The sequence below is a fragment of the Simochromis diagramma genome, unplaced genomic scaffold (genome assembly GCF_900408965.1).
Source record: "Simochromis diagramma unplaced genomic scaffold, fSimDia1.1 OVJJ01000610.1, whole genome shotgun sequence".
In the NCBI taxonomy this organism is placed as follows: domain Eukaryota; kingdom Metazoa; phylum Chordata; class Actinopteri; order Cichliformes; family Cichlidae; genus Simochromis; species Simochromis diagramma.
Window position 1 is genome coordinate 119889 of NW_024387063.1, and position 22314 is coordinate 142202.

Consider the following 22314-nt stretch of genomic DNA (forward strand, 5'->3'; position numbering starts at 1 on the left):
AGGAAGTCTGGCTACAATGTGCACCATTAATAATGGCCAGCTTTGGTTAGCTGCTTAAAAATGCTGACATTATCTAAGCTCGCCACAGGACACACGTCATACTGGTTGTGTCAGACACAGAGACAACCGATATGACTTCTGTTTGTTCTCACGAATGAAGTCACAAAGATATCACTTTAAAAAAAAGCCATAAGTTTTTTGATCCTGTCCAACTGTCTTTTCCAGTGTCAAGGAGAAAAACAGTTTAAGTTTGTCTCTGAACAGTTTTGTTCTAGCACCAGAGCCACTGATGGATCCTGACAAAACTCATGGTAGAAATGTTTAGATGGATAGGATAATGACAAACAGAGAAACACTGAACACCGTTGGCTCCAACTGAGTATGTTTCTGCAGTTGTGTGTGTATGAATGAATGCTCCCATGATAGAATGATTACACAGGGAGACACTGGTCTCAGGAATCTTCCCTCAACGTCCCCGCAGACAGAGAAGGGAGCAGGCAGATTCAAAGAAACACAGGCTGAAGAGAATGGGTCTCGGTTAGAGAAACGTGGTGGCAATCAACCTGGATTGACCAAATAGGGAGAGCTTGACAGGTCAAAGTCTCTAGCTTCCTGGAAGGATAAATAGAAGACAGAAGGACACAGATGGCATGGAGGATGGGCACAAGGGACATGAGACAACATCCATGGCAAGGAAACAAAGTAGCCAACAAAGACAAAACAACAAAATACTGACAGACAACGATAACAAACAATGACTAAGACATTTCACACTTGACATGTGCACAGCAGGAATGAATGGAGGCAAAGAGGTAAACAGATGAGTTGTTAAAGAAAGGAGCCACCCTTAGCTTCTTTTATTAGTCATTTTAGGTCTAAAATAAATATTTGTCAATTTTACTTATTTTCTCTTTCTGATTTGGGGTCTGAGCAACAACAGGAAGCCGTCACGACCCAAACGCCTCACCGAGGACCCATCAGGAAGCATTCTGCCTCAAATGCCTCCTTTCAATGTGGAGGAGCAGCACCTGTACTCTGCCTGTGTGTGCAACCTCATTCTTCAGGGTCACTAACCACAGCTTGTGGCCATAAGTGAGGGTGGGAACATAGATCGACAGGTACAGCATCTAGATGAGGTCAAAGATATCACTGACGTTAAGTAACCTTAACCATTAACCATATGTTTTGAAGAAAAAACCCCTCAAGACTTTGGAGAACATTTTGCAAAAGCCCAAAGATCACACATTTTCATTGTACAGTGCTGCTAGACCTTAGAGCAGAGGTAGGGAACTCCAGGCCTCGAGAGCGGGTGTCCTGCAGTCTGGGTCAAAACACCTGAATCAAATGATTAGTTCATTACCAGGCCTCTGGAGAACTTCAAGACTTTTTGAGGAGATAATTTAGCCATTTAAATCAGCTGTGTTGGATCAAGGACCCATCTAAAACCTGCAGGACACCGGCTCTAGAGACCTGGAGTTCTATACCTCTGCCTTAGAGGGTTAACCAAAAGTGGGCTTGTTGGCTCAGAAACTAAGGAAAGCAGCTTTCACTAGGGAGCACTTAAATCTGAAAAGCCACATCCAGGCAGTTCTGTTCACTAATTACTGTTTGCTGAAGAAATCAGCGTTCTATGTAAATGTGAAAATGTTCCATCATGCTGGATGTGAAAAATTAACTTCTGGCACGTGTGTTTCTTTTTCACTTGTGTGCCTTTATTGTGTGTGCATTGGCCACACATTGCACATTACAGAGGGTGGATAGTGTTACTTTAACGGCAGGATCCCAGTGGCAATGCTATGGGTAATGCCGCAGGGGGATGATAGGATGACTGAAAAGTGAAACCAAATGCCCAACCCTACTGGGTATCCAAACCTGATGCTACAGAAAAAAAAAAAGACTTCTCTAAATATACACGTGAAAATTTTGGGTGGATTCTTCCTTCAAAGAAGCACGGTAATATGAAAACAAAGACTGCAGCAGAAAAGAGGAAAGCAGTGGCGAGATAAAGTAGAGATGACGAGATGGTTAAAGTCATCGTGCACTGCTGATGTTGAGAGAGCTGGTGTCGAACTGTCCGTTCAGTCCGATGGGATAGCTGCATTCAGGACACACGCTGTTTTGGACATGATGTAGTGTTGGTAAGAGAAAGGAACAACATACTCTCCATTCACCAATGCACTCCTTCATTCGACAAAATGGAAATCTGGAGACAAGACATGCATCTGAGTCAGTAAGAATGAGCCTGACACCATTTCATGGGCAAATCTAGGAGCGATTGCACAAGTGGAGAGATGTTTCCACACAAGCGAGTGCATCTTAAAGGCATTCATTGACACAAGGGGACGAGCACTGACAAGGAACAAAGGTAAGGCCATGTGGTATCATCATCATCATCATCACTGTTCAGAAGATTACAAGCAACAAAATCCTTAGTTTAACCTTTGGTTATGCTTTATCCTCCTTACCATGCTCAAATTATCCATGATACAAAACAAACAAAACAAGTGAAAGTGTGGGGGAGGGTCAAGTTGCTAACTGTCTGGAAAAAATTATATAAAATAACCCTTTTAGCAAGCTTTGTAAAATAATAGGCTTCTTGATCTCTTGGTTAGCCAAGAAAGCAAGAAGGTACTAGAAAAAGTATGTAGATTTTTAGAAGCATGCTAAAGAGACGGTACAGTGCAAGAGGGAGGTAAGCTGTGCTCAGAAGTGTAGCTGGGAGTCAGCACAGGATTTAAATGTATAAGACATGTTTCTTATTCTTTTAAATCCATATCTGGCAGAAGAACGGCAAACAAGAGACGACCAGGAGGAGGAACACAAAAAGAAAAAAGTCTTTCGGTATTTGGAATATTTCTCTGGCTTGGAGTCTACCTGTTCCTCTCGCAGGGCCTGCAGCTTTTTCATCTTGCTCTGCCGGTAGTACTCCATGATCATCATGGCAGCGTAGATTTTGCCCACCGTCAAGTCTGTGGCTGCTGAGAAAATGACAAGTTACCCTGCAAGATTAGACCCGAGTGTGATGGGACCCTGAGCCATGGGGGAGGGATGGGAGTGGGGGACAAGACACAAACACTGACAGAGAAATACACAACATGCATAATCCACCAGCAGCTGGAAATCTTAGCTTAGCATTAAAAAATAAATAAAACTGTAACGTCAACAAAATACTCAGCATTTGCTTTTTCTGAGCTGAGGAGCTCCTAGCTTTAGCTGACAGAGGTACACGCCGAGAATATTTGATCAGAGGTTACTGATACTTCTGAGCAAAGAAAAACTTTAGTTTCAGCAGTTTTGGTATGTGGATAAATAACTGGAAAGGTTTGGGTTTTGCTAGGAAGCATAAACACATAAACACTCTGGACCAATAGAAGAAGGTAATGTGGTCTGATGAGCCCAGATTTACCCTGTTCTAGACTGATGGGCACGTCCCCGTATCATCGAGCGATGATGTTTTTCTCAAGAAGGCAGCAGCAGGGACAATTTCATGGTTTGAGCCAAGAGTTGTATCATGACCGCTTTCATACATTTCAGAATGTCAGTGGGACAGTTTGAGCTCTTGTTGGGAGAATAGGAACCAAATTTATTTAAACTGCTTCAGTCTGCACACAGTTACTGCTGCCACTGCAAGCCGATTTGCAACCCACCTCCACACCAGCTTCTCCATTTCATTCCATTATGACTTAATCAATGTCATGTTTGTTATCAATGATGTCTGCTCTCGATTTTACTGGCGTTCTTCCCACCTTAGGATTTCCACATATGCGTTTTACAGGGTGGGAGGATCCTAGAACAAAGCCATCCCGGCAAATATGAAAACAAATGAATTCTTGGGAGAAATTTATGAGCAAGCACACAGTCTGAAAGTTCACATAGCAAATACCTTTAAATGTTAAAGGAGCATTTCTGGCAGTTCTTAAATTATATCTTGCTTATGAACACTGTAGCTTGTCATGTTTTAAAAAAAATTATATTGCACTTTCTAAGGGCAAATAAGAACCTGTATTACTTCATCAAAATACTTAACATTCAACAAACAAATACATTTTTTTTGTTTTTTTGAAGAATATCAGTAACCACTGTGCAAACATTCCCGAATGAAGCCTTAACTGAAACAAGGTTAAGCTCACTTGCTGGTGTACTACAGGCATATACAATATCACAACACAGTACAGTAACAAAGCTGGTAGTCTTTTCACAGGCAGATGCTGTTCTTATATCTTTTCAAAGGACATGCTCTTATTATTTCGCTATCATCTTATCATACAAGGAAAATAAATTCCTTATAGATTAATATGAAGGTTTAGGACTAGGCAGCCACCTCATTAAGAAACGTGGACACCACAGCCAAGTGATCCCTGAGAAAAAAAGGAGCTCAATTTTTTTCCAAAAACTCCGGATACATATCCCCAGAGTTTGGGTGAAACACATAAATATTTAAAATCAGAAAAATATTGAGCTTTGTTTCGACTGTCTGTGAACACTGTGAATTACTAGATTACACCGCATACTTGTGGCGCCCTTTTCAAAGTGGCGTGGCTAAAAGTCTTCGAGCATTAAAACTGATATTAATGTGTGATAAGATATGACCACACATATCTTATATCTCAATCAATTCCATGCAAGTACTAAGAAGTAAACATGCACTATATGCATTTTCATAAACGTATTTTTAACCAATCAGGCTTTACATTCATTACATTTGTATAAAGTTTTAATCCTAAAGTCTTCCTGTAGTGAAAAGACTTCTATAGAGGATCTTCTATAGTAGGCACCTCCTGATAACAGGAATGACTGAATGGGTGGATAGTTTCATGGTGTGGGTTTGTGTCCTGCTGTTTCTACTCTTATGTGATGCGTCGGTGTGCCCATGTGAATCTAAGTATGGTATGCTGTATCTGTACATGTTATCTGAAGGGTAATCCCATTTAAAATCAATGAAAGCTGAATAAAGTTCCCACCTTTTTTATGTACAATCACTTAAGTATAGTTAGTGAAGGCATATCAAATTTTACTTTACTATAAACACTTTTTCAACTACATGAGGGTGAGTCAAAACGTTGGTCCCTTAGTTTGCTGAATTTGAGCCCTTGTGTCTTTATGAGATAACCTCTGCGTATTCAACTTACAACAAAAGCCATCTTCAGGACTAAATTTATCTGATCAATGTGATATGCCCAGACTATATTATGGAACATGTGAGCACTAATGATGCTCTTCCATTTCAGAGCCATAAGCTATATTAGCAGATTACAGTGACACAGGAGTTACAGCTAGAAGCTGAGCCTGATACCAAAACACAAGGACGAAGTACAAGTAATCAGTTTTTCACATTGTTGTGGAGGAATTTTGGCCCACTGTTGCTTTTGTTCACTGAAGTCTGCAGGCATTCATTTAACTCTCCACAGCATTTTAATCAGGTTGCAGTCTGGACTTCATTGCAGCACCTTGATCTTTTTCTTTTTCTATTGTAGATTTGTTTCTGTGCTTGGAATCACTGACCTGCTGTATGTTGGGCCAAGCTTTAGCTGTGGGAGACACAGCCTCACATTTGAATGAGTTCATGGTGGACTGAATGAGTGCAAGGTGCCCAGGTCCCATTGCTGTAAAACAATCCCAAATCATCACTCCACCACCGTGCTTGACAGCTAGTATGAGGTGTTGTTGATGACGACATACTAATTTTTTGGAGCTAGTCATTATAGTCCAACACTTTTACTTTGGTCGTCCTGTAGAAAATGTACACAGAATCCTACAAGGAGGTAAAAAGGAGACCTTTTGTGTTAACATTTTAACCAAGTTTATCCAAAATGCACAATTTTGAAGTTTTCCCCAGTGAATGATCAGAAAACAAGTAAAACTTCCCAGTTACCAAATGATTTAGTGCCACAAATTATTCTCTCCTGGACCTGGAGTTAAAATTATTCAAATTGATTAAGTGCTAAATTTTGACCCAACCTCATGTACAGTGAAGGCTTTGAAGTAACTTTGAAAACTTCTAAAGTGTAAAGTTAACTGGATTCGGATTCATTAAATGACTGACCTTGAACACAAATGACACGGTGTGACAAAGAGGCATCATCCATCTAAATTTACCGCCCAATTGATGATATTAGTCTGGCTTTATGCATGTACTATTTTGCTCTGGCCCAAAGTATTGGAGCAACATTTGAAAAGAATTTACATTTGTAAATCTATGCATGTGTGTAAGTACTGTTAATGTGTGTGTTTTTTGTTGTTGTTCCCCGATCAGGAGATGCAAAGCAGTGAATGACACTGGCTGGTAGAAGCTTTCCTCTTGGTGAGTTGGTGATCGGACACACACACACCACTTTGTGCTGTTTTCCTACAACTTACCCTTGTGAGGGGTAACCAGCAAGTCCAGTGTCTTCTGCGATAGGTTGGGCCAGATAGCCATCATCTCCTTTCTAAGCTCCGCATCCATCTGGTGCTTATCTGCACCACCTGGGTAGCATGTACCAAAAGCGTCCATGCACACACATTGAACATTTGTAGACACATGGAGATGTCCGGCCACATGTGAAGAGCCCCCAGACACAAAAAGAGCAAGGTACCGACCAAAAGAGAGGCACAATGGCATGAAATCCAAAAAGAAATATATTTATCCATTCAGGCATCCAAACATTCACCCAAAAACAAAAAAGTAATTTGTTAGCAATTTGTCATATTTGCTACAATAATCTAAAACATACTTCTCAAGAGAAAGAGACAGAAACTGTGAAGAAAGAGACTCAAAGTGTCACAGTACTTCATACCATACCCTTAGCAATCTTTATGTCCAGTGCTGTCCTTATCAGAGCCATGAGCGTGGAGTTAAAATGCACCGTGCTGTCATCAGCAACCGGTAGATCCATGCGCAACAGCCTCTGTGGAAAGCCAGTCAGGGATGAGAGGATGAGAAAGGGATGTGTCCTTGCTGAACTGTGGTGTGCCTGAACCTCCAGGAAGGGGAGGGGATGAGGGGTTGGGGGCAGGGTTGAGAGAGCTCCATAGACTACAGCCAATTCCAGCTGGACCGGATTTGCCCAGGTTTTAGTCAATATTCCCTGAGAGAGATTAGAATTAAGGCACAGATGCCTGGGTGTAGAGTCAGTGAATCCTCTGATAAACGTGTGCCATATAGAGTGACTCTTGAGAATTCGTGGGTTAAGTCTGTTGCACAGCTTTGCTAATTTTTTGCATTGGCAAGTGCAAGAGCATTTACGTGATGACAGAATGTTGAATAGTCGAGTTCCAGTGTCTCCTGTTTCTTTTTTTTCCAGTGATACTCTACGAAACAGCACAGCTATATCCAATGAGGGCCATCTGCTGCTAAGCAACTGTGAGAGCTGAGAACCACAAGGAAGAACAATCGGAGCCGAAATGGCCTCCGACCCAACCTGTGCCCATGTTCCCTAAATGTGTGAATGCATGGGTGCATTTACACATCTCTGTTGTTACACACATATAGATAGATATAACAGTACACATACACAGACCCGACCCCCCACCTCCCACCCTACCCCAACAATCATCCCTTCCCTCTACACTTACACACAATTATTTGCACAGACTCCAATTAAGAGTGCTTAATTGGAGTCCTTTAGAGACAAAATAAGTTGACTGAAGAACAATAACAGTATCACTGGTGTAATTCTGCTATTTTTCAGGAGACTGCTGTGGTTTTGTTTAACTGAGGCAACTGCTATAGAGCTCCCCCTACCTCTAAAGAGGTTCCCTGTCTTTACATGTCTATACCAGGTAAAACCAATGGAGAAACCTGCAGATAGAACTGAACAAGCTAGGCCAGCTGGGGTCGCTTGCCGTTCCTATCTTGACCAGTTAACATCCATCAGATTTACCTACGAACATGAGCGTTGGGCACTCACGATGGCAAGCACGGTAGTACGATGGCGGTGGAGTTGTGTACGTGCTCTTGTGTTCCTGAGTGTGTGCAAGTGTCGGGCATGCCCAAAGCCAAGTGTGCAGCAGGCAGAGGGCATCGGCCAACATCCACAGCGCTCGACAGGCAACAGGCAGGCAGGCTCGATGTCGCCCATAGCCATGCGACAAAGAGGATTTCATGCAACACCCCATCAAAAAATCCAACAAACCCGGACACAGCATGCAACATGCATTTACTTCACTCCCACTATCTAAGCCCAAACTCTTCCCACCCAGCCCACTACTCCCCATGACTTCCCTTAAAACCCACTTTTACAATACAAGCAGCCGTGCATCCGCGCAAAGAGAGTATCCTCAATCCAATCGGATTGATCCTACTGATTGACAGGTAATTTCACACTTTTTGGATTCTTCTTTTGTTTTCTCCTTCTACTTTTTACATTCATGGCTGCCCTAAAGTCAAATTGGACAGCGAGGTGTTACTTCGTATCAAGTCAAGATCTCTCTCAATGCCAGACGGGTGCAGTGTCTTAAGGGGGTGTAAGAGTTAGAGAGGATTAGAGTTGTGGCATTCCCTGAAAGAAGAAAAAAATCATATAGAAGTTTAAAAAACAGATGATTGAAGTTCTGTTTTTTCTGTTTATTTTATTTATTTTTTTGGTTTTGGACCAACCAGACTTTGTGGTAATAGAGCTGTAGGGTAAGGGGACCGGGGCGTATCAAAGGGGACACATGGCAGGGATAACAGTTAGTCGGGCTAAACTAGTCAACTCTAAGCTTGGTCATGAGATGTAGTTACAGATAAAAAGGTAAAGGTGAGAATGAGCAGGGAGAGGAGGGTTGTGAAAACACTGAAAGAGTAAAAGAGGAATCAAGAGAACGTGAGTCAGTGTGATTTAAACTGAGAGGAGAACTGAGAGTGTGTGTGTAGATAGAAAAGAGAAAAGAGAGGCTGAAAATTACAGAACACGACAAAAGATAAAGACGAAGACTAAAAACAACACTGACAGAGGTCAGTTCAAAAGAGACAATCTGTCGTAGCAATACACATTTAACAGCTTTTTCTTTTTTTACTTTGAGTAAAGGGCTTTGTGTCCACTAAAGTGAAGATCAAGAACTTTGCCTAAATATTAAGGGCAATGTAAACCTTCCCCTCTTTATTCATTAACTGTTTCTCATATCACAAGGTTCTTTAATTGACTTCTTTTTGTCGGATTTGTGTAAATGAATACTGGAAGGTTCTGATGGCTGAAGTATGTGATGGGTGCTAGTGCCAAGACAGTTTGACATACTGGAGAGGAAACCAAGAGAAAGAACAGGAAGGAGAGGTAAAGTGGAGACAGAGTGGGCTTGACAGAGGGATGTAATGAAGGAGTGAAGATGGCTCCTAATTGGTGACAGACAAGTGGATGTAGAAGTAGAAAGACAGAAGAATGTGAGGGAAAGGATGGCTGGCAGGCAGAAGGTCAGTGGAGAAAAGAGGAAAACAGATGAAAAGGAAGAATGAGAGAGGCAAATGGATAGTACAAAGATTACTGACATCCAGATTCAACAGAAATGAGTAACGCTGGAGATTTTCTAATAATTGTTAAAATTACTGCTTTTCACTCACCACATATAATAAATGGCTACTGTACACACAGATATTTGGAGATAAGTGGATCTACTGCACATACAGATAATTGACTTTAGGAGTCATATCAGGTGTAGCTCATTACAGGAGCAGGCAGATCTAATTTGGTGCTGGCTAAACAGAGTTGGCCAATTCATTAAGTATTTGCGTGAATTAGTGACTGTTGTTTCTTGGGAAATAATTTTAAGGGACATTTTTTTTTTGCTGTGAATTCTTCAAATAATTAACATATTTGTAATAACTTTGCAAAAAATCAAAGTAAAGTAGAATTTTGAGGTAATAAAAGACATTTTAACCATTTTGGAATAAAGTTGTAACATTACAAAAGCTGGAAATAGTGAAGTACTGTCAGTACTTTCTGGATACACTGTAGCTATCGATTCCCAACTTTCTGAGCTACTATTTCTGAGCTCCTGCTTCAGGTAAGCAGCATGTTTCTAATTTCTTTTTTCAACCAACACCATCGCATGTTAGAGATTAGATCCTTTCACGCCAACCCTACAAAGAAGACCGTGACCATAAATATTACTATTTTTAAAGAGTATAACATTTCAATAACTATAGTGTGGTTCACCAAAAAGGGAACACAGTCATTATTAATAATTTTCCAGTAGTGTATTTTACAACCTACTCACTTGTGAGTAGCTTTGTTTCGTCTCCCTTCTTCTCAGTCCTCGCGACAAATAAATTGAATAAAACTGAATAAAAAATTGAAATTAATTTTCTGTGAAAAGTGAATTTTGGCTCCTAATAATTGCCGACAGATACAGCGAGTACTGCTAACCACAAAACCCTTTGAGCTGCTGCTGAATTTCTAGGTGTAAGTAACATATTTCCTGATTTTAATTTTAAAAAAAGCTTAATTAGATGTCATTTAAAAAAATAAATAATCAGAGAAATCACTTCCCTCCTGGTTGAAGCACAAAAAGCACCAAACCATCTTGTCAACAGTGTTTTAGTGAATCTGGATGGCAATAAGAAGAAGGACAGGTTGAGAAGGACTCAGCTGAGGTGTAAAGAGAGAGTAGACAATAAGACGAAGAGACAGTGAATGCTGAAATGCTCAATCCAAATCTCTACACTGGTGGTCTGAGGAACAAAGAAGCCAGAGATGCTTGAATGTCAAAAAATCATCTTGAAAAATGAGGAAAAAAACTACAAGGGCCAGAACATGTTTGTATAAGCATTGTATATGTGTATGGTAATGTGTGTGTGCGTGTATATAATACACAGAATAATAGAGCCATCCACAGGAATAAGAGGCACAGAGGTTTGAAGACAGAAACCACTGCCGGTCCTTCTGTACCCGCATCGTAAGCAAATATTGCACTGCGTGAATAAAACCCTTAATAAAATTATCTCAATTTAAGTGTTGCTTGTATATGTTTCCTGAAATACATCAATGGCGTGTGGAAATTATGTATTTTTCACAATTTTTCAAGCATGATTTCACTGCACTAAAAATTTCTATAAGCATTTTATAGGACATAATTTTAAAATGCAAACCTGCAATAAATAATGAATAAATGTAGATTAAGTAGATGTATATATTTTAAAACAATTTTTTTTCTTAAGTTTGAATATTTCAGAACAAAATAGGCTATAAACAAATGAAAACTGAAAGTAGTCATTAATATTTAGTGGACTTACTTACACCAATCTAAAAACACATGGACGTCTGAAAGTTTTCTTACTTTCTAAGTTACACCTGTGCTTAACTGTGTTTTGCTTGCGTCCGTGCAGGTTGCAGAAGGACTGGCAAAGCCTCCTCCGTTCCCTTACTCCTGTGGCTTGACGGGAGGAAATCAAAGAAAGAGGACTGACTACCAATCCACTATCACTGCACTTCACGACAAAAGCCCATCCCTCCATCCCCGCGGTCGGAGAGAAAGAAGAGAGGACAGCGCTCACCACCACCACAACCACCACTAACAGACAATGAGGAGAACACCGCTGGGAGGAGGGAGGGAAGAAGGGAGGGAGGTGGAGGAGAGTGGGTAAGAAGGAGGAGGAGGAAAAGGGACAGGGAGGCTTGAGCAAATGAAAGAGAAGAGGTTCTCTTCCCCAGCGATGGGGAGGCTGAAGAACGGAGACTTTATGGATGGGGAAAAGGAGGAAGAAATGAATGATGGGAGAGGGGAGGGAGAGGAGGAGGTGAGGGTGGTGGCTGAGGGGGGTGGAGGGGTAAGGTGGGGGGCGAGTCTACCTTATAGGCGACCCGGGCGGGACACCTCTTCCCGAGGCCTAGCGGCGGACACATGTGTCTTAGCATCTGATACATGTCTGTGTAACTGATCCGGCCGCTGGAGTGGCCACGAACACACATACACACACGCACACACAAACACACACACGTGCACCATATATGCACATGCATCCAACACCCCATACGCCAACACACCCACACCAGACAAAACAAAGACGGACGACGTAAAAACGTAAGAAAGAAAAACAATGGGGGGAGGGAGGAAGAGGAGGATTAAGAGGGAAGGACGGAGACAGACAGACAGAGGTGTGTTCGGGGGAGACATGAGGAGAAATAAAAAGAAACCGACAAAGGAAAGGAAGAGGGGGGGAAACAAATACACAGAGGTTATTGTTTTGATCACTGTGGATATGTGGTTGCTGTGGTGAGAGAAAAAGAGAAGGAAAGAGAACGAGAGAGAAAGAGGGGGTGTGTTACGTGGCTTCTAGTTTGATATATTGTAACGTTAGTGGAGAGAAGAGGAGGGAAGGGAGGAAGGCAGGGAGAAAGGTTAGGGAAGGGGAGGGTTGGAGGAGGTGTTATTTAGTTTAGTTACTTGCTATTAAGATACCGTTCTATGCGAGTCGAAAAGGGGATTTGAGTGGGTATTTTTTTTCGTTAAAAGACGGTGCCCTCTTTCGCCGCTCGGATAGAACTGGCAGCGGGGCTTCTAGCAGGCAAAGAAAGCACCGCTGCAGAGATCGGAGTGAGTCACAGTGACAAGTCAATGCAGTCCATTATTGAGGCTTAGTCTCCACCAGGAACCTCCACTCACAGCTGTGCCTTTAGATGTTCAGGGGAGCCCTCCCTCAAGATGGGAAAGGTCACGACACATTTACAACAAGGGTAGCAGCTGAGTAGAAGGTATTCAAAAAGTTTTGGTTGTTTGAAAACCATTAGTTGTTTATAATACAATAAAATGCAACTGAATTAGCCTGTCCAGATAGCTTGTACCTATTAGTTTAGGTTGAATGAAGTGGAATATCTACTGAAGGGTACAAAGCACCTCAAAAAGAACCATTCAGTTTCAAAGTACTTCAATTTCACAGCTGTTCAGCAGTAATAATCAAAAGACGTACTGTTAGAAAGAGTGGATTTGAGAGTTTTGCGTGATTGCTAGAGGCTGCCATGCCTCCAGACATGCTCGCAAAAGTATAGGATGAGTTTGATTATCATATGGATGTGTGTTATGCATCCGGAGGGAGACACATCGAGCACTTGTGAACATCGTAAGTAAAGCTTTTTATTCAGCCATGTATTTAAAACTTTACTACAAAGTTCTATGTCTATTACTTAAACAAATATAGCCTTTTGAAATTGGGTGGTTCTTCCAATACACCCTGTATACAACAGGTCTCATACTACAGACATATTAGACGTCTCACAACTCAAATATAACTAAGTCAATAGAGGACAAGAACAACTTAACAAATGGAAAGGTGTAACATTGTGAACACACATATCTGCAGCCCGATGCAGATTGTTTGGGTTTTTTAACTGTTAAATACTACAATGTGAATTAAAAATAAATTGTAAGTTCACTTCAACTGGCTACTTAGCAGTAGCTTCAAAAAGCAAATGTAAACGGTATGACTAACAAATCTTCCCACGAACCTCTGCCGACACAAGCAGTTACTAAGAGGTACCTGGTGGACACAAGACTATTTTTAATGTTAAGAGTCCTCGCCCCAAACCACACACACACCCTGCCCCTTTCCTTTTTTGTCCCCCACACACCAGAGCCACAAACAGAGCAAGTTTGGCCATCTCATCACAGTACTTCAGATAACAGTTACCCAACTCCTGCAGATTGATTTTACATGAAAATTATACTTAAAGAACTAAAGGAGGTCGTTTGATAGCTGATTTGTTGTCTTATGAAAATAGTTAATAGTAGCTAGTCCTTTTAGCTTTAGGAAAAGTATTGCAAAAGTACATTTAACTTCAATATTACTGTGCTAAAAGTACAGGGTGCATTTTATATAAAGGTAATGTAACAGGCTAAATACTGGTTTTGGTGTGTCTAATTTTTAAAGCCACTACGTGTACTGGTTTGAAAGTCCATACAAGTTAAGAAGGGTTTAGAAAAGAAGCTACTCAAAAAAAAAAAACCCTTTCAATCATTATATTTATCATTTACCATTATATCTGAAACAACCTTTTGTGCTACAAGGACAACCCAATAAGGAAGTGAAGAAAAACTGCAATTCCTCAACTGGACACTTGAGACTGACTCCAGTCCATTACTCAGAAAATCCATCTTAGTTTATACTTCGACTTTGAATAAATGTAGAGCCTACCATACACACTATACAAGTAGACAATGCTGTTAGCATTTATCCCCGTGCTCTGCGATTTTACCACCAACACCAGGTGGCAGTGAAGTTTCCTCTCTTCCATTCTCAATCACCAAATTAATTTCCAGTTACTAAAGAATTAGTAACTGGAAATCCATATAAACAAATGCTGATCAGAATGGGCCATTCACAGCCTTGTGACCTGCGCTGATGTGACATGCTGCTACATTTCTAGAGATACAGACCAAGTTATGATAAACTAGTTGGAGTTGCTGAAGGGAAATGTTTGTAGATTTGTTGGCACACTTTTAACCTTCATCATTGGTGATGACCATAACGCTAAGGCTAGACAATCAAAAATATATCAAAAAGACTCTGTTTTGCCTTTCTTCAAAGTATGGGTTTAGGGTTAGATTTGCTATATACGATGACTTTGACCTCAGAGGGTTAATGCAACTACCTGATAAATAATATGCCTCTCTATATGACTAATTGTACATAAAACTTTCTAAGCGGTCCTGGCTCCAGTTTTGCTTTGTGGAATTACTGTTAATGGGCAGGTATTTGTGTATGTAATATAGCCATATAATGTTTGGTCACACCTTGTTAACACTAGGTTATAATGTAGCAATGATTTCAAAAAGCCAAGATGGCCATATTTCTAAAATTGAGGCGTAATAACAAGACTTGGTGGTTTTGTCCATCTTTTATATACAGATTTTGGCTGAATTATGGCGACTTTTTCCTAGTGACATAAAACACAATGTTTTAGTGTTTCTGTGATCTATTTTAAAGAAATATATTCGATTTTTGTGTGAGTAATCTATCAGTATAAATGCACAAAAGACTACACATAGTGGCTTTAAAATGTAATATTACAAACAGGTTAGGACAGCTGTTCCCAAACATGTGCCATGGAAGTTAAAGATGTAGCAGCTTTTCATTTCAGCTAGCAACAAGAGCTCGTACTTGCTAGTTTAACTAGTGTCTGTCACCTGAATGAGCTGCTTCAGTGAGTACAATCAAAGTCTGCACACGTTTGACTTCCTGTGACACATGGCTGGAAAACACTGGCTGTTAAGCTCAGACCAAACTCTCTTTGTATGGCTCTGTAATAACCCCTGCCTCCCACACCCCAACCCCAACTCAAACAAGAACAATGCACATCGCTCAACCATTTTCTGCCCAGGCAAAATTAGACAGCAAGCAGAAATAAAACACAATGGCTGACTGGAGTCTAAAGTCTAATGTTTACACAATCCTGAATTCAAAGTAAACATGTCAGTGTAATTTTCCCCCGCTTTCAGTCAGAAGACAATAGCAAGTGCAGTGCACCACCTCATGCTTCACACACTGGTATCAGTGTGTGTGTGTGTGAGTGTGTACAAGAGAGTGAGTGTGTGTGTGCATTTCTGCATTGTCCCAAACATTCTCATTGTCATGTCAGAATGCATATACAACAGAACCCCCCCCACCAAAAAAATGGTTAAATGGTGAAATGAGCTTAAAGCAAACCCAAAAAAAAAAATCAAACCAATGGAAATCAAAAAGTTGAAGTAAGAACAAATTGGTTTTAAGAGTGATAGAGAGCAACATTCATTCCAGTCTCTTAAAGGCGAGCAGGTTGCGTTTAAGTTTGTGCTTTAGGGGTTTGGTCCAAACCTTGCAGGCCACCCTATGTGGGCACTTCTTGCCAAGGCCCAGAGGAGGGGAGATAACTCGCAATAAACTGTACATATCCTTATAATGTATGCGCCCGCTGCAAGAAAAATACAAGGAGGGGAGGTTAGGTGAGGGAACACACAAAATACAGAGAGAGAGAGAAAAGAAATACAAAGGGAGCAGAAAGAAGAAAAAGAAAAAAAAGCAGAAAGATTCAGAAAATCATCTTTAGCATGCACGCTCAAAATTCACAGGGGAGAAGGGAGGGTCACATTCATCTCAACTTTGGAAGAGAAGGCATTTAAAGTTATGAGAGAGAGAGAGGAAAAAGAGAAATAGATGCTTGGAAACTGCTCAAGCAGGCCAGCCTTAACTGTCCCACTCTGAACTATCATCACACGTTGTAGATCCCATTTGATCTGCACGCTTCTCGGATAAGACATCGGCACGACAGCAGTCTTTACCCATTTCAGGGCAGGAGAGAAAGTCAGGGGTTAAGATGTTACTTTGCATTCAGCAAAAGACTATTTATACATTTGTGTAGATCAGGGGTGTCAAACATAAGGCCCGGGGGCCAGAATTGGCCTGGCAAACACACCAATCTGGCCCACTGGACAACTTTGGAAAATGTGAAGGAGGCATAAATTTTGGACTTTAAATTTTGGAGTCATGCTGAAAGATTGCTTTCATTTACTACAGCACCATGTTTTTTTTATCATGTGGAAAAACTGAGAAATATTGTTGTGTTTGCATACTAAACAAATGTCTGTCCTCCTCCAGAAAATCTTATGTACGCAAACGCGCGCTGCAACTTCTTATCTGGTGCGCGTCTTTTATTTTGACAGAGAATGCTCAGCTGCGGACCACTTATGTGCACCCCTGTTTATATGGATGTTACCCTGGAAGCATTATAATGGTAACAGTACAATGGTATTCAAAAAGTTGACAGTATTATTTTGTAAGACTTTAATATAATACAGTACTATAAGGGGTTTTTTACACTAAGAAGCCATTTTTGGAGGTTAGTGTAGGTACACGGTAAAATAACAGTATATCGCTGTAAGATCAGAGAACTTTCCAACAGTGTGCAGTGTGTGTTTTAGTTGTATTTTTGTGTGGATTTGAGTCCACCTGTGTGTCACTCACCAGGCGGCAGGGTCGTACTCGGCCCATATCCTTACATACTCATCCAGGTGATGAGGCCCCAGGATGGAAGAGTCTCTAGTCAGGTACTCAAAATTGTCCATGATGACAGCCACAAACAGATTCAGCATCTGTAACAAGTATGTCGCAAACACAGTGATGTAAAAAATTTCTTCAAACAATAACATACCCTCACTGGCCACTTTATTAGGTACATGTTAGCCCTGGGCTGGACCCATGTTTTGCCTTCAGATCTGGCACAGATTCAACAAGGTGCTGGAAATATTCTTCAGAGATTTTGGTCCATATTGACATGACAGCATCACACGGGTGCTGCAGATCTATCAGCTGCACATTCATTAAACAAATCTCTATTTCTAGCGTATGCTTGAGGAATGCGGAGGCCATTTATGTACTGATTTCATTTCAAGAAACCAGTTTGAGATGATCTGAGCATGTTATACTGCTGGAAGCAGCAAAGTGGCTGGTGATACGAGGCAGGATGGATCCATGCTTTCATGTTCCATTTTATTGTTACAGCAGAAATCAACAGTCCAGGCAACATTTTATTCACTTCTGTTGAGCCTGTTATAGCCTCAGTTTCCTGTTTTCTGTAGACAGGAGTGCTACTTGTTGTGGCCTTCTGCTTCAAAGATTTGAAGTATTGTACACTCACAGATATTCATACACACCATGGTTGTAATGACTGGTTATTTGAGTTACTCTTGCCTTCCAATCAGATCGAAGCTGACTGGTGATTCTCCTCTGATGTCTGACATCAGCAAGGCATTTGTACCCAGAGAACTGCAACGCACTGAATATTTATTATATATATTAGAGATATTAGAGATGGCTGTATGGGGAAATCACGGTAGATCAGAGGTTTCTGAAATACCCCGTCCAGCCAATCTGGCAAAAACAAAGTGTCTGACACATTAAGCAGATTTTCTTGACCACGTCTGAATGCCTAAATGCATTCAATCTCTGTGATTTGATTAGTTGATTAGATATTTGCTTTATCAAACAGTTGAATAGGTGTACCTAACAAAGTGGCGGGTGAGTGGAATGGACTGAAATGCTTACATAGTGGCCTTCTTGCCCTACTTAAAGCACTTTCTAGTACAAATTTCACCTAATCAAACACATTCATACAATGCTTTTATCTATACCTAAGCACTTTGAACTAACATTCACACTCTGGTGGATGCATAGGAGTTTTTCGGGTTTCAGTATTTAGCCCAAGAATGCTTTGACGCATCGACTGAAGCAGCCACCGACCTTGTGATTGGCGACCTGCTCTATCACCCATATTTTGATCAACTGCGTAAAAGTGTATTCAGTGGGTTTTCTCACCAGAAAAGAGCACAAGAAGATAAAGGAGACAAAGTATGTGTAAGCGAAGGTGCTGCCACATTCTTTTTTATCATTCCCTGATTCAGGATCACACTCCTTCCTATCCAGGCAAGCCAACATGATCTCTTGCCACGCTTCACCCGTAGCACTCCTATGAGAGACATTAAAAAAAGAGGGCATTGTACACGACTTGATATGAACATAGAAGATTATTAATATAGAAGATATGATAACATATACAATAGCACATCAGTGCTACTGTCCTGCTTCTAAGGAGAAAAAGACTGAGCGTCAACAGGAGAAGAAGAGAGGAAGTAAAGTCTTACCTGAACAGCAGCATTAGGGCCATGAAGAAGGTTCTGAAGTTATTGTGCTCATTGATTCCATCATCCTCAGTTAGTTTTAAGTTCCCAAACAACTACACACAAACAGCAGTCAAACAAGGAAAAATCAAGAAGTTTAGGCAACGTCGTTACAACAGGAACTGCCTTGTTGCAGCGTTTTCAGCACATTAACACATCAACAATAGATATTCTGCAGCACTCGACTTTTAATTGTCAATTTGCACATCATTTTCGTCGTTTAAGTTTTATTCCTACTAAATATTTCCATTTTTAAAAACATTTTCTTTATTCATATGTATTGCATTATGACTAAACCCTTAAAAGGAAACAAATAAGCAAACAAATAATACACAAGGTTTAATTTGGATGATCCCCCCTTCGTTATCATCTGTTGCATCTGTGGACAGACTCCAGGGATAAGATAAGATAAGATAACCTTTATTAGTCCCAAATTTGTTTTGTCACAGCAGGAAGTGGACAGTCCAAAAGTTATATAGCAAAAATTAGAATACAATAAGAATAAAATACTGTACACAACTGTACAGAATAGAATACAAAAAAAATACTATATACAGTAGAATGAATAAATAGAATAAAATATACAATAGGATAAAAATAGAATACAAATGCTTAATACAACTGAGTAAAAATACAACTTTGTCAGATAAAGAGTATTGCACTTAGTGTTATTGCACATGTGTGGATGTGTGTGTTTGGTCAGTTGGAGTCTTTGTTGTGGAGTCTGACAGCAGTGGGGAGGAAAGACCTGCGAAATCTCTCCGTCCCACATCGTGGGTGCTGCAGCCTGACACTGAAGGAGCTGCTCAGTGCTGTCAGAGTCTCCTCCATGGGGTGGGAGATGTTGTCCAACAGGGATGACAGCTTAGCTACCATTGTCCTGTCACTCACCACCTCCACTGGGTCCAGAGGGCATCCTAGAACAGAGCTGGCTCTCCAGATCAGCCTGTTCAGTCTCTTCCTGTCCCCGGCAGAGATGTTGCCAGCCCAGCAGACCACACCGTAAAAGATGGCTGAGGCCACCACAGAGTCATAGAAGGTCTTCAGCAGTGGGCCCTCCACGCCAAACGACCTGAGTCTCCGCAGCAGGTACAGCCTGCTCTGCCCTTTCCTGTAGAAGGCGTCTGAGTTATGAGTCCAGTCCAGTTTGTTGTTCAGATGAACACCAAGGTACCTGTAGCTGTCCACAGCCTCAATGTCCATACCCTGGATGTTCAGTGGTTGCAGTGGAGGATGTTTGTGTCTGCGGAAGTCTACCACCAGCTCCTTGGTTTTACTGGCATTAATCTGGAGGTAGTTCAGCTGGCACCAGTCCACAAAGTCTTGGGTCAGTCCTCTGTACTCCTTGTCGTCTGCATCAGTGATGAGGCCAACTATTGCAGAGTCAACAGAGAACTTCTGCAGGAAGCACTGGGTGGAGTTGTGGGAGAAGTCTGCAGTGTAGATGGTGAAGAGGAACGGAGCCAGAACCGTTCCCCGTGGGGCCCCCGTACTGCAGAAGACCCTGTCCGACACACAGCCCTGAGTTCTCACATACTGTGGTCAGTCAGTGAGGTAGTCCAAAATCCAGGTAGTGAGGTGATGGTCCCCTCCTGAGTTCTCCAGCTTGTCCTTCAAGACCGAGGGAAGAATAGTGTTGAAGGCACTGGAGAAATCAAAGAGCATGATTCTCACAGTGCTTCCAGCGGTCTCCAGGTGAGCGAGGGAACGATGTAGGAGGTGAATGACGGCATCATCTGCTCCACTGCCAGGCTGGTAGGCAAACTGAAGTGGGTCCAGTGATGAGCTCACCAGGTGCCGAAGCTGAGCCAGGACTAGCCGCTCCTGCTTCATTTGGATTGGATCTCTTCAAGTTAGAGGTACAACAATATGCATGCTTGTTCAACATGCATGGGGCTGTGCACTGTTAATTCATCCTACAGGGTCAGAATGTCAGTGCAGATTTCTACTGTCCAGAGACATGTGAGGGAGAAGATTAGCCATAAAAGAACTGAACCGCACTGGTATACAGCACTTTAAAAAGGCAGGAGATTTCTGATTTCCCCTCTTGCAACTTTATCCTCTTTCTCAAAAGCAAATTTAAGTTGAGATGTGACGATTTCGACCCAAAAAAGTAGATGCAAAAGTGACACTCCCACAGTGGCATCCAGAAACAGCAGCACCGCTGGAAGCAGACAACCTTACAGCAAACATTTTGATCACACCTTGCATTTTTAATATTGTACTGCAGTATTTATTTGCCAGCTTATTTTGCAGATTTTACGTCTATATACAAAACCTATAATGAAACCCTTGTGATGACTTTTTGAAGCTTAAAGCAGCTCATTACCTCACCCTGCCTTTGACTTGAGATTAGTATGTATACTTTGCAGTGCAATTTATACTATGATGTTTAAAAAACTTAAAGGAACACGTGGTCATCACAGTTAAACACAAAGTCAAACATCAGCTATATGAATCTGTCTAGTTAGTTATGATGCAACAATATTTTTGGCAGTTCCATCCATTCATTTTATTCCACTCCGCTGAGTTGCGGACAGCCTGATATCCCCCAAGTTTAACTGACTTGTGTCACACTGTGATGATGGAGTGTTCCCTTAGTGGTTCTGAGTATATGTATATTACATGTTTTATGAGACGCACTGTGACTGCACAAGAAGATCTTTAATTTAACCTCTTTTTATCTTACTTGCACTTCTATGATGTGTAATGTAAGTAAACCTTTGGATACAGGATAGACACTTCTATCCTTTGTGAACAGATTCTGTGTTGTTCACACTGTTGCTGAAGCATTTAACTGTCCCAACCCATCAAATGTAAAAATCTCAGGACTCTGTAAGCAGTACTCACCTGCATGCCAATGATGGCATAGATGAAGAACAGCATGGCAATAAGCAGGCACACGTATGGCAAAGCCTAGCATGGCAGATAGGAAACACTTTTTAGTCCCATTAAGTGTATTGTGACATGTGCATACCTTTTGATTGTGTCATTTATTGACTGAATACCTTGAAGGACTGGACGAAGGTCCACAGCAAGATGCGAATGGTCTCTCCCTGTCTCAGCAGCTTTATAAGGCGAGCTGCTCTGAAGAGCCTCAGGAAGCTCAAACTGAAGGCATTATTCTAGAGCACAAAGGGAGAACACAGTGAGTTTCACCGAGTATGCCGCACCTGCACAGCATTCCTCTAACAAACAGAAAAAACAAAATCAACACTTGAAGAAAGAGAGGACAAAGAAAAAGAGAGAAGGGAAGTCAAAACCAACTAAATGAATGCAACTGCAAACATAACGGCTCTCAGTAAAAAGGCTGAAGGGGAAAAAAGACAGAAAGGAAAAAAGGAGGAAGGAAAAAAAAGAAGAAGAAGAGTTGTACGAGTTTAAAGGTCATCATCCAATCTGATACAACAAAACAGTTTTTTTAAGAGAAAAAAATGCACTGATCTCTGGGGAGGGTGGGGGCAAGCAGGCCACATCAGATGGAGCATAGTGCAATGTGCCTGTCAACCACAAACACACACACACACACACACACACACACACACACACACACACACACACACACACACACACACATAATGACAAACCCTAACAGAGCATGGCTTGAGTTTGCTCCCATCTAGAGGAAGCTAGGTTGCTCTCTGTTGTCTCTAGAGGAGAACAACCAATCAGTATTTGACAAACCTTAATTTAGAGTGACATTACGATATAGAT

At 41.3% G+C, this 22314-nt stretch overlaps 1 protein-coding gene across 18 annotated transcripts in view; it reads right to left on the reverse strand.

Moving 5' to 3' along the window:
- The window catches only part of cacna1ab (calcium channel, voltage-dependent, P/Q type, alpha 1A subunit, b), a 149732-nt gene that overhangs the window by 18705 nt on the left and 108713 nt on the right, over positions 1 to 22314 (reverse strand). For 11 of the 18 annotated variants that reach the window (XM_040045198.1, XM_040045203.1, XM_040045200.1 and 8 more), the window contains 9 exons: positions 21609 to 21725; positions 21451 to 21516; positions 18565 to 18656; positions 18239 to 18389; positions 16889 to 17016; positions 15743 to 15839; positions 6782 to 6887; positions 6358 to 6465; positions 2875 to 2978 (listed from right to left, as the gene is read on the reverse strand). In XM_040045198.1, coding sequence (XP_039901132.1) covers positions 2875 to 2978; positions 6358 to 6465; positions 6782 to 6887; positions 15743 to 15839; positions 16889 to 17016; positions 18239 to 18389; positions 18565 to 18656; positions 21451 to 21516; positions 21609 to 21725 — 969 coding nt within the window. Of the gene's footprint in view, positions 1 to 2874; positions 2979 to 6357; positions 6466 to 6781; positions 6888 to 11744; positions 11842 to 15742; positions 15840 to 16888; positions 17017 to 18238; positions 18390 to 18564; positions 18657 to 21450; positions 21517 to 21608; positions 21726 to 22314 lie in introns of all 18 variants that reach the window. The other 7 variants (XM_040045210.1, XM_040045208.1, XM_040045201.1 and 4 more) reach the window with 3 other exon arrangements.